At 36.8% G+C, this 13,250-nt stretch overlaps 1 protein-coding gene across 1 annotated transcript in view; it reads left to right on the plus strand.

The window, feature by feature from the left end:
* The window catches only part of LOC135470020 (methionine aminopeptidase 2-like), an 11,699-nt gene extending 2,425 nt beyond the window's left edge, over positions 1–9,274 (plus strand). Inside the window, exons 3-12 of the mRNA XM_064748711.1 lie at positions 64–121; positions 494–604; positions 809–914; positions 2,331–2,386; positions 2,778–2,959; positions 3,819–3,913; positions 5,682–5,778; positions 6,203–6,306; positions 6,857–6,972; positions 7,625–9,274. Coding sequence (XP_064604781.1) covers positions 64–121; positions 494–604; positions 809–914; positions 2,331–2,386; positions 2,778–2,959; positions 3,819–3,913; positions 5,682–5,778; positions 6,203–6,306; positions 6,857–6,972; positions 7,625–7,877 — 1,178 coding nt within the window. The 3' untranslated portion in view covers positions 7,878–9,274. The remainder of the gene's footprint in view (positions 1–63; positions 122–493; positions 605–808; positions 915–2,330; positions 2,387–2,777; positions 2,960–3,818; positions 3,914–5,681; positions 5,779–6,202; positions 6,307–6,856; positions 6,973–7,624) is intronic.
* Positions 9,275–13,250: the final 3,976 nt, after the last annotated feature.

The raw sequence follows: 13,250 nt of genomic DNA on the forward strand, positions 1-13,250 counted from the left end.
GAAAATTTACGTTGACAGAATAGGTGATTTTTTTTTTTTTGTCATTTTCCCTTTCCTTTTTAGATGGTGAGGGAGGAGAGGAAACTGCCACCAAAAAGAAGAAGAAGAAAAAGAAGAAAAAAAGGTGATTGGTGGGAATGGTTAAATATTATTACAGCATGTATTATCCACACAATATGATGATTTATTTAACGAAAAGGCAACAATACAGTGGTTATAGTATACCTAGAGAATGCCAGTGTGTGCTTTTTTTCAAAGTTTTTTTAGGAGTTACAGGCTGAACGATTAGGCCTTGGAAAACCTTGTTTAAAACCATTTTTACCCGCCAATGAAATAGGATAAAAAAGTTTTTGTCTTTTTGTATGTTAGCACACATGCTAAACTGTTGCAACGTTATTGTACATTTTATTGCTCATTGCTGTACACACATGGTGGGCAACATTTCATGAAACTGAATTAATGTTGATGTTCTTTTTTATTCTCCTTCCCCTTCAGGTCCAAAACAGCAGACTGATCCCCCTTCATTGCCCATCAGTGAACTGTTTGCTGATGATCATTACCCAGAAGGACAGATCATGGACTACCCAGTGGACAAGATGAGTAAGTTTTCTAGTGCCATTTTCAGACAAAATTGAGGTGTGGATAAAGATACTGAAAAGCTCACTTACCCCTGACCATTGACTTAGCTGTAGTGTTTCTTGTTTGAGCACAGCTCCAGCTATATTGTCTGTTTCCTAATAAATCTAATCTTCCTAATAAATTTGAAATGCCTGACACTTCTGTAATGTAAAGTATTGTCATTCTTCAGTCGATCTGCAAAGGATCGTTTTACCAGCGAGGAGAAGCGCATGCTGGACCGCATGCACAACGACATGTACCAGGAAGTCAGGCTTGCCTCAGAAGCCCACAGACAGGTAAGGTACCGTCCCCGTAAGTAGTTTGCATTCATTAGGTTAGTTTTTCTTTAAACCATAGCCTTTGTTTGCCCATTCAGATTAAATGAATTAAACGAATCAAGTGAATCCCTATTTCAGTAGGTTACTAAGTCGTGATACATTTAAACATCATTGTTTAAACTGGCGATCAGTAATGAGGCTATCAGTACTGGCAACAAATTCAAATAAACAACAAGAAATTTAGCACTTACATATTTTGACTATATTCCTGAGTGCACCGAAACCCAGTATACATACTTAAAGATGTTTTGGACATGGTGCATGTAGGCCTGCCACTGTCAGATGTTGTGTCACCAAGTATGCTAGGTCCTGCAGTAGCACTGGAGGTTATGTAGCCTGCACCTATGGTGCATTGGGTTTACATTCAAAGTGGGGTAAATCTTTACTTGAGATCTATTTAAGTTAAGAATATTTAAGTTATTTAATGTGAATTTTTATATCCAGCCTTGTGAATCGGGATGTGGCCCAGGCCATTCGTGTGTTGAGGACTCTTGCTGATGATCTCACCAATGCGGTCGCTGTGAGTTCAAGTCCAGCTCATGCTGGCTTCCTCTCCGGCCGTAATTGGGAAGGTCTCCCAGCAACCTGCGCATGGTCGTGGGTTTCCCCTGGGCTCTGCCCGGTTTCCTCCCACCATAATGCTGGCCGCCGTCGTATAAAAGAAACATTCTTGAGTACGGTGTAAAACACTAATCAATAAATAAATCAATAAATCTTGCTGATGTGCCTTGTTTCTTGTTGATTAAAAGTTTTCCTTGTCATATTCAAGATTATAACCAAGTGTCAGCATCTACTCACACCGAGTCCTTGTGGAACAAATTGTGCAGATTTATTTCGCAATTGGCAATCCTTCATTCACAAACATAAGTAGGCCTACCAGCGGACGTACAGTGATTATTTTGAACAAATAAGGATATCACTAGCATTAAGCCAACCTTAGTGTTCAGTTTATTTTTGTATTCAGTAGTACTGTATTTCACTTAAAATTTGGTATGTAAGGATGCCCTTTCGTAATAGAAAAATAGGTCATGTAATCTATTAAACATGGCCAAAGAAGCCTAATTTACAAAAGAAGCATGATGAAAAAAAAACAAGTTTTAGGGAAGAAAAGTTCTATAAGTTTGAAATCTGTAGAGTGAGCCTGTTTCTACGAGAAGTTTTTGAGCAAAGTTGCAAATAATCCAGAATGGCCAACAGTTCTTGTGACCTATGAACTACAGTTTACGTTGCATCAGTTGAATGATGTACTATAGGATGGCAAAGTTTCTAAAACATGGGAGTAATAGTTTTTGACTGGAGAGCTGGAACACAATTTGCCCAAAGGCTTGCTGACATTTGAATCAGTTTCACATTTACTTTTGTCTTTGCTTTCAGACTCGCCAGTATATACAGAAGTATATTCAGCCTGGGATGACCATGATTCATATTTGGTGAGATGTAGTTGTAGAATTTTCTGTTTGGACTAAAACATAAGCCTCCAGCATTTCTATTTTTATTTCTTAACAATTTTGTTAAAACTCATTGATATAAATTTTATGAACTACTTTTTTTAGCCGCGAAAGTTGTCATGTTCTTTGTTGATGTATGTGTTAAAATGTTGGTTAAGATTGGCTGTTCAGCAATTTTATCGATCCATGCTGTTTATGGTGGATGTTCCAGTAAAACGAGAATTACTGTATTCCCAGTGAACCTTAATATGGTACACATAGGATGTTAATTTTAATGCTCTTGATAATGGCATAGTTTCAAAAAGCAAATTTTTAAGTTATTTTTTCTCCTCATGTCAGTTAAGTGTACTTTGTAGTCTATTCTTTTTTGTAGTGAAACATTAGAAGGCATTGCAAGAAAGCTAATAAATGAGAAAGGCTTGGAGGCTGGACTGGGTTTTCCAACAGGTTGTTCCCTAAACCACTGTGCTGCTCACTACACACCCAATGCTGGCGACCCAACAGTCTTAGGACACGACGACGTTGTCAAGATTGATTTTGGCACACACATAAATGGTATTGAACCATAAACATCTTTATATTCCATCTCCATAGGTGTATCTTATCCTCTTTGTTTTGAAACTCCTTTTCTTGACTCTGCATACCCTAATTCCTCAACCTTTTCACATTTGAAAGAGCAACTTTCAGTGCAATTTAAGCACTTTTTTAATTTGATTCTGGAGACAGGACCTCATTGGTTGGATTGTCCAATTGATGGCTTTATAAAGAGTGTAATTTTGTCAGTCTGTTCATTAAAATACCTTCAGAATGTGCTTGAAATAAATATGTTGGAAACAAGTAAAAATATTGAAAAATTACAGGACGGTACTTGAAACACTAAGCAAGAGTTCTGTGATGAGAGGAGATAAACACCCTCCTTTAAACATGATTATTATTTTCATCTTTGTAAGATTTTTATTCTAGCATATTCTGAGGGCATTATTCTGTGTAGACCTTAAGTTTGGCAACCCAAGCCATGCAGTTTTTTCTCCAAAATCAAATTTAAAAATTGCATAAAAATTTGACACGTTGCAAATCAGAAAGTTGCTTTTTCATATCCGAAAATGGTGAGGACTATCGTTCATTCACTAGGACATTGAAGGTAAGGATTCATTCCCAATCTACCAACAGAGAGACTGTGTATTCACCTGCTTTACCTGTTTGAGACCTTGGTGATAGTGTTGAAGCGGTTGATCACGCTTGTTTGTCTGTTTGTGTACTAAGTGGTTGTAAATGGTTTAATTTATTTATCCTGAACACTTTGGTTTCCTTTAAAAGTGATTTCTTCAGTATGCCTTATTTAGAATTATCAAATAATCGAATCAGTAATATATATGTGAAGCTTTGAAGTAGTTTAAAAATGATGTATTCACAGGAAGGATCATTGACAGTGCCTTTACTTGGACCTTTAACCCTAAGTTCGACAAATTATTGGAAGCTGTGAAAGATGCTACAAACACAGGAATCAGAGTAAGAGTTCATATTTGAAAATGGATATGCATATCTGTTAGAAGGCCAATGCATCTCGCTCTGCTACCTCATTCCATTCATTTTGCTCCTTTCCTGTTGTTTCCTTTAAAGAAATACAGCACCTGACTAATGTTTATATTCACTGAAAGACTACTATTCAAGGTATCTTAAACTGGAATTAAATATTTTTTTCTAGATTTTTTTCAACCCGGTAAAAGTTTAGTGAAACTTCATCTTGATACAGCTTCAGCCTCCATTATCGACAACAAGCTTACATTACGTTTACACAGGTTCTCTAAGCTCTGCCCAGTTTCTCTAAGCTCTGCCCAGTTTCCTCCCACCATAATTCTGGCCGCCATCGTATAAGTGAAATGTCCTTGAGTACGGAGTAAAACACCAGTTAAATAAATAAACTATAGCTCTCTAACGTCGAAGTCAATTTCCGTATGATACTCTAAGCAGTAGCTTATGGCAGATGAAAGTTCTGGACTTTGGCAATGATGAATATAGTTTTCGCTGAAATAGCACATACTGGAAGAATATTTGTTCCACTGCCTGAAGTGTTGATACAGCAGGACTACTAAGTCATTTACAAAGAACTCAAACGACCTTGTTTAAATAGCCTATAGGTGTAGATGCATGGCCGAGGTATTCCTGGTTCAGGTTGTAGCCTCTAGAGGGGCTGTGTTGGTGATTTTAATCCCTGTTAAATGTTTATGAAATTACAATAGGATTGTTGTTCAAATAGATTCATGCTCAATTCTAACACAAATGGAAATAAATCTAACCACCACTGAGGCTGATCTAGGCAATTGACTGTTGCTGGATTTTATGCTTCAGTTCTGTAGCGATGGTTTCTAAGATGAAAGCAGTGCTGACCTAGTTATTGCGGACATCAGACAAGACACCTAGGAACTTTTTGAAGCAGCTTCAAAACACAGTGTTTCAATAATTTCAGTGTGTTTTGTAAAAGAAGACAGGAAAAAAACATCCCTTGTATGCGAGAATGATGAAGAAGCAAAATTTAAATTCCTCAGTTATAATGAATTCAGGGGAAAAAAAGTATTTGACAAGATTTAATCAAGTTTAGGCTTTGTCTGTTGAGATGACATCTCTTTCCCATAAACCTTCAGCATCTTTAATGAATTTTTCACTGTCTCTGACATTTGTTATTTAGAAACTGCGAACTGAACGATTAAATGAACGACCAAAAATGTATTGGTATAATTTGAACAGGGTGTCTAAGTAGGCCTCTGGTCTGCTGTGGGAATGAATGCAGTCTGGGGAAAAACAGTATACTACTGTCTGGCATAATTTGTGATACCATTGTTGAATATGGCACGGCTTGTAAATATGTGGTGGTCCGTAAATGTTAAGCAAATCGGTCGCTGTGAGCTGAAATCCACCTCATGCTGGTTTCCTCTCAAGTCGTATAGTCGTAGGTCTCCTGGTTCCTTCCACCATGACACTGGCCACCGTCAAGTAATTGAAATATTGTTGGGTACAACATGAAACCATCAATATAATAAAAAAAATCAATGGATAACTCCATGGTTTTGTGAATCCTATAAAATACCCCCCTCATTCTGATAAGATAACATAGAAATTGTATTGAGAAACATGCAAATCGTGTTAAGTAGTACTATTATAGCAAAGAGAGGGCTGAGCACCCACATACTTTCTTCAACTAATTATAGACGTGTATCTACATGCAGACTATTAAAAGGCTTTTTGTCTTGATTACAATATTTTTGATTCCTTTCTTCAGGAGGCTGGCATTGATGTGAGGCTGTGTGATATAGGCGAAGCCATTCAGGAAGTCATGGAATCCTATGAGGTGGAACTGGAAGGAAAAACATACCAAGGTGGTTAATTCCTAATTCCTATTTTACAGAATGTTTCAGGGAGGAAAAAGTTTAACTTTATATATGTTTACATAACACCTCAAGAAAAGTTACAGTAGAAACACACTTGTATTTAGTATTGTAATTTCCATGTTAAAATATTCTGAAATTGGTTTTTGCAGTGCTAAATGTTTGGAGCATTACTATATATTAACTTATTCATCTCATATCATGAACCAGTAGATCAGTATTAAATGTCTAACAGCATGTATAATATGTAGCTGTACTTATTGGTGATTTGAAATTGTTCAAATTATTCTGCAAAGTTTCATGAGACATTCATAACATACAGAGTAAGTCATTTTTTATCTAGCCTGTCAAAGTGTAGTTTTGCCATGTGTGTTTATTCCATGTAAAAATAATGTTGATGTTGTTTTATCTCCAGTCAAACCAATCAGAAATCTGAATGGCCATTCGATAGGTCAGTACAGGATACATGCTGGTAAAACAGTTCCCATTGTGAAGGGTGGAGAGGCAACAAGAATGGAGGTGAGCTATGGGATTGTCAGGTCTTCTGATGTCTTCCAGGGAGTAATGTGCAGACTTGAGTCATGTTAAATACAAACTGAAGTACTTGAACTAAAATTGAGTCCATGACTAAGTTAATCATTTTACGTGATTCTGACATTCCAGCTGATCTTAAAAAGTGTTTTGAAGTTTATATTCCTGACCTCGATGTCTCTTTTGTGTATTAGAATTCATTTTGTAGACAAGATAAAAATTTACGTATGTTATGTATTCAACTGATGTACCCTTGCTACCAAATCTACATTGATTTTAATGATAATAGTACGAAGCAGATCTTTCTGATGTAATACCATACAAAGTATGGCTTTGTAATCGATCATGAATACATGCATTGAAAAAGCTTTTTATACCTCATATCTCAGAATTAGTTTTCAAGACTTCACCCTTCTTGGGCCATTTTGAAATTATGGCTGTTTTCGGACTTTGACATTACTGTTATTCTGTAATATTGTTGTTCGAATTAAGTTGTATTTTGAATACATGCAGTAATTACCTTGTCTCTGGTTTTCAGGAGCTGGAATTCTTTGCCATAGAAACCTTTGGAAGCACAGGTCGTGGAGTTGTACATGACGACATGGAATGTTCACACTATGCCAAGAACTATGAAATTGGCCACGTACCTCTCAGGTGTGTGACATGTTGAATTATATATTTATGTATTTTTTTATTTGCTACTTTTACCTGTTAAGGAAACTGAAATGGCCAAAGTTAATCCATGGCTTTGGCAAGTAGCGTGAAGAACTTCCCCATGTGTGATGCACAGATATTTACCTGCACAGCAACGTGAATCTGCATTAACACCTGGGTCGGGTCTTACGGAAGACTTTAAAAAAGGTACTTGTAGCTGCCTTACTTGGCGCTCAGCATTGAGATGATAGAACGAGGAAACAGGACTGGTTGGCTTGGTGTTGGTTTAATGTGACTGTGTGGGTGTCATGTCCAGTGTCTTCTTCATGATACTGCAGTGGCAGAAGTACTTTAGCCGCATGGATTCTCACTTATAATATTACGCACTAGAAAGACAACCATTGTGGACCCCCTATTTGTACTTCTTAGACATTATGAAAACTGTTCCTATGGGCACCTGCTACTTTTGTATACATCAGACAAAATTGAACACTGTATTGTTGTACAAAAAGATTGAGTCGAATTTATATGGTCATAAATCGTATTGCCTTTTCTCTCTTCGGAAAGTGTGATAAATTAGGGCTAAGGAAACCATTTTGGGTTCTTTTAAGAATTTTATTTGAGTTTCATAAATGTCTGAATCTGTTCTCAGGTTAACCAAGTCAAAGCAGCTCCTGAACACAATAAACCAGAGTTTTGGCACCTTGCCATTTTGTCGACGCTGGCTAGACCGACTGGGGCAGACGAAATACCTGATGGCCCTGAAGAACCTGTGTGATGTGGGTATTGTGGATCCTTACCCACCCCTTTGTGACATTAAGGGCTGTTACACCGCCCAGTGGGAACACACCCTCCTGCTAAGACCCACATGTAAAGAGGTATTGAGTCGAGGGGACGACTTCTAGACGTATTCTGGACATTTCCCATACCAGTCAGTGAGAGAACATTTGGCATGTCTGGACTACCTGTAAAACTTTCTCCTGTTGTAGATCGTTACTTCTTATGCTCTCCTTACTAATTGAAATTTTACCTAGGCTGGTATTTTTCAAACTGGAAGTTTGAAAGGCAAAATTTTTTGTTTTCTTTAGAAAAAGTTCAGTTGGGAGCAATTCTGAGCAATTTGGACTGTACATGGAAAAACTTTTGCAGCTCTTAGTTTTGTAGCAGTAACACAGGATTCCTACTGTTCCTTAAAATTCTTGATATCCAGGAATATTGTTGCAATTTTGTCTAGACCTGAAATGTCCTTTAATTTTAGGACAAGTCCTTGAAAATACTTGATATTTCAATGGTGAATGTCATATTGCATTATGTTTGAAATGGAAAGATAAATAAGCTTGCCAATGTATCATCATTAACCTCTCCCCATGGTGTGTACTTATTATTAATGGTCTCTGAAAGTGCTGGTAAAAGTTGTGTAAAAATTTCCTTGTGATCTTTTTTTTTTTTTTTTCTCTCTTTCTCTTGACGGCATTGTTGTTTATAGTGCTATCTTTTGGCTCATTGTGTTCCTTAGCCTGCAACCACAGGCCTGTGTATCTATTCAGAAGATCAATTGTCTGCATGCCATGGCATACCCTTTACCAACACTATGAGAAAAGTAAAGGTTAGTCTACCCCCTCCTCTTCTTCTGTTGTACATTTCAATTAAATGGTCAGATGCCATATATTACATTGCTGATCTACAGGTCCTCTGTTAAAATTGGGTCATGTATACAGCCGATGCCCGCTAAGGCGAATTCTGGGATTGTAATCCATATGATTTGCAAAGGAAGATGTCTAATACCCAGGATTGCCAAGAAATATGACTATTTTTTGTTTTTAAGGATGTGTTGAACAGCATACACGCATCAAAGTTGGTGACACTATTTAGAAGGTACATGTAGGTACAGGGTATAACATGGTATAAACGCAAACATTCTACAAATTTGATACTAAGTCTGTATTTGCGACACCTTAGTGCATGTCAAAGTTAGACAAGAAAGACCATTTATACATCAATAAAGGCCTTCAACTTCAAGCAAAATTTTAGTTTTTCATGCGTTGCATTTATTATACATGTAAGAAGGTTCAGAATGTTGGAGTCCTTTGTGCGGTTTGCTCATCTCCTTTTTCGTTCATTTCTTGAAGTTGTATGACGTGGGCAGTGGTCTAGTTGTTGAAGGTGCATGGTTGCCTTTCAATTGATGTGACACACCAGGTGCAAGTTCAAAACTGCCATTGAGCATGGGACATAGATTACCCCAATAACTGTCTAATGTTAAGATCGCGTGTCTTCCACCAGCCACTCAATGTGATGAGCATATCTGTAGGTGAGATGCAGAAGAGTTTGTTATTAACTTGCCCAGCGCACTCTGGTTTCCTCCACCCATAACATAGACCACCACAGTCTTCTTGGTTATGGAATTGAACGACAATAAAGTCATATTGTACAGAAATCATCTGGTTTCCACAGTACTGTCATTGAAATCTGGCAGGAGTGTGCACCATATTACAAATATTGCACAACTAAATAATTTCATAAAGTAATGTAAAACATCCAATACTAGCATGTATTCAGTAAGCATTGCCATCAAAAAGGTTATGTTGTTGGATAGGTGATTAAATATGATTTCATTCATATGTGCATGTTTATGACAAGAGCCAGGAAATGGGTGAAAACAGCGAGCTGTTATATATAATGTTATATTTTCTGCTGAAATGTGGAGTAGGACCACAGCGATCTTGTGTATGATGAGAAGCAGGTAAAGCCAAAAAAAAAAATAAAACAACGAAAGGAAAGAGGGAGAAATATATGTACATTTAAGGGTACTTGTATATGTCGTATGTAACAGGTCACATTTATTAGTTGCATACATGTTACATTAATCCTATTAATATGATAGATCACTTGCTAGACTAAAACCATATGATATACAGAAAGCTGTTCAAGTACCAAGTATGTTAAGGTGTGTAAAAAATAAATGGAGTTTTGATGTTGCAAACAGTAATAAAACTGATGATGAATGAAGACAGAGTGTGCACTTTTTGGGGAAGATCAAATTTTTTAGTTTTTTTTTGAAAGCTTTATATTGTTGTTTTGTGAAGGACAGTGTTTTATCTAGGTTGACAAACATTTATACTTTCGAAACATTCAAGTGCCGTCCTTCTGCTTAAAATGTGTATGTACATACATAATATTTTATGGTAGTTTAAATCTTGCATAACACTACCATTTTTACACATAGCTGCTAAAGCAGCGATGTCGGGGTTCAAGTCGGTATTGCCAAACTGTACTGTGTCACTCAGTTGCCTGAAAGGTGTCCATGTATAGATATGTAACTAACTTAATTAGAAAGCATACATTCTTCATAACCATTAGTGCATTGTAAGAACTCTGTATAATATGTACTTTTAAATCTGACAAATTTAGTTAATCTACATGTGGACAATATTTGAAGCATGCATGTCCCCTCTTTTTTTTAACCCAGCTCAACGATTTTCAGCACACATTGAGTACATATATAGTGCTTTGCACTCAGTGATTTTCAGCTTTACAGCTGTAACAGTTTTCTGTCAAGTGAACGCTAAATGTGGTGGAAATTGTTTTTTTCGCAATTTGTGACAAAACTATGTCGCAGGAAAGAAATATGACGACATTCATGATCAGCGGGTCAAAATAGGTCAGGTAGCATGGTTACAATATTTGTACATTCAACCTAAACATAAATGCATTTAAAATGAATTATAAACTCGTGTCACCCAACTTTTTACTTGTCAAAGTTCATTTCAGGTCTACCACATACCTAAATTTCACGCATTTCTGCAGGGCCTTTTCATCTGTTTTTCAATTTAGAAAAAAGAAGTGGCAACTTTTTTTTTTCTTTTGGCATGTGTTACTTCCGGTTAGCTGGCGTCACCTCTGCTTATGCAGAATTTGTCTCCTTGCATTAGGATGATGTTAGGCCTGAAGATTGCGTCTCCATGTTCATGGCTTCAGGAGATATACTCGCTTGGTGTTTTGATGACGTCACTTTTGGTTTTGAAAAAAATGCATTTTCGGAATCATCGTCCAAAAGTACATCAGATAGGACTATTTGTTGGACATCATCTGTGGAAGTGTGGAAATTATTTGCACAAAATGGATTTATTAGTCTTTTGACATTTTCACCCAATAGCGAGCTTGTACAGTTTTTAACCGAGAAAGAATGCAATCACACGCTGAATGTACCTAGGCTTTGTGTACTGCATTTGAAATTTCAGCTTAGTCGCATCAGGCATTCTGGAGAAGAAGATTTATTTAATTTTGGCACAAATCCAATATGACCGACAAAATGCAACCAAATGTTTCCAAAACACAAGAAAGCACAATTTCAGATTCTTAACCTAAAACATACTGAAGTTTCATTTATGTACCATTTGTTGTTGACTCCTAAAATGTATAACAAAATTGCCAATAATAATAATAATAATCCAAACAGATATAATAGGGATTGAAGCCTGAAGTTTGAACCCCAAATAAATAGGTAGTATGCACATATGTTCATCTGAAGCCAAACTTCTAAGCACTGGAGCTATCTACTCGTACTGCAGCTGTAACAGTAAGAGCTGGAGGGACAACTAGGCCCCATTGGTCAGGGGCCTGACGCTCACAGCCAGGAATAACTCCATGTTAAAAATGAAGATCTGAGTTCAATTAATTATCTGATAGATAATTAACAGATAGATATATAAAAGCTGCATTACTTAGTGAATTGTTTTAATCCACCACAGGATACATTAAGCTGGTTGTAATTACTTTTATGCCAGTAAGCATTAATAGCTAGTAGATGTGGAATTACATAACTCTTATATGCAGTGCTGATCTTCCGACTGATATTCTGTGATGGTAGTATTGATTTTCTGTCTGACAAACAACATGAATATATTTGTTCTCTGAACATATGTCATTTTAGAAATGTTCACAAGGATAAAAAGGTTACGCTATACTTAAAGAGGATATGTTTAACTGGACTGAGTACTAGTATAGTTGAACTTTTAATAAGACATGAAGAGGGGGATGAGGGTTTAACAGGTGACCAAAATGGGCAGTATTGCTAGCCAATGACATTTCTTTCCTCTTTGAAACTCCAGTGATTGTGCACTAATTGCTTTACTTGCAAGCTTTTCATTTAATGCAAATGTTGATCAACTTTTAGCATTTGAAATTCATCTTTACAGAATCGGTGTATGCATACAGTATACTTCTTATAGCTTTATGCAGCCTCACCCTTTTAAAGATAATCTTGGTACCAACAATGATTATCACATACAGCGGTTTTTAGACACAATCATACGTTGATGAAGACACTGATTTTCCCCATTCAGTAAATGTTGCTGTTTATCAGAATTACCCCTTTTTTATAATATTGTGGGTGGTGTGTTATACATTTGGATTTTTCTCAGTTGTAAAGCTTCAGACAAAGATACATATGTTTTATTTTATTAATTTTTTTGGTGTTTTATGCCATACTCAAGAATACTTCACTTATACAATGACAGCCAGCATTATGGTGGACCTTGCTGCAGACCTTCCCACGTATGGCCAGAGAGGAAGCCAGCATGAGCTGGACTTGAACTCACAGCATTGGTGAGAGGCTCCTGGATCATTGCTCCACACTGGTCAAGGAGGCTCTCAGATGCACATATATGGTTTAATACGCACATTGCCAAGATATATGAAGAAAACATTATTTTCTTTTTCAACATTATTGACCCAAAAATGGCACTTTTAAAATTCATTCAGATTTTGATTTCTTTGAGATGACCAAATATCCTAGACTGCGTGGTCTTGTGTTACAGGGGAAGTGCTTGGTATATTTATAGACACCTAAAGGCGTGCAGGTAGAAATAAGCATAAACATGTTGTATTTCTTTACCAGTGCATTACATTTAAATGTTTAATAATGATTCCAGGATTGTTTCACACCATATTCTAAGCATTAAAAAAATAGAGAATTCCAGACTTAGGAACCAAAGACATCTGTCTTAAGCCATGTTCTTTCTTCTGTTTATACCGGCATGCAACACGTCATCTTTCTGGGTCATGTCATGTTGCTTGTAAACCAACAGGTCTGCTATTATAGCAGTGGCAGGGAAGAGAGCTATTTATCCTCTCATATTGAGACAGGTATGTTGTAGGTGTGTTCAACAGATTCCGGCTGGCATTGGGTAATGATGGGAAGCTTTAGACGACAGTGATTTTTCCTAGCAAATTTTCTCTACGTAGGTCAGAGATAGATTAGTAAGTTAAGTCATAAC

Source organism: Liolophura sinensis, chromosome 7, assembly GCF_032854445.1.
Source record: "Liolophura sinensis isolate JHLJ2023 chromosome 7, CUHK_Ljap_v2, whole genome shotgun sequence".
Classification (NCBI taxonomy): Eukaryota; Metazoa; Mollusca; class Polyplacophora; order Chitonida; family Chitonidae; genus Liolophura; species Liolophura sinensis.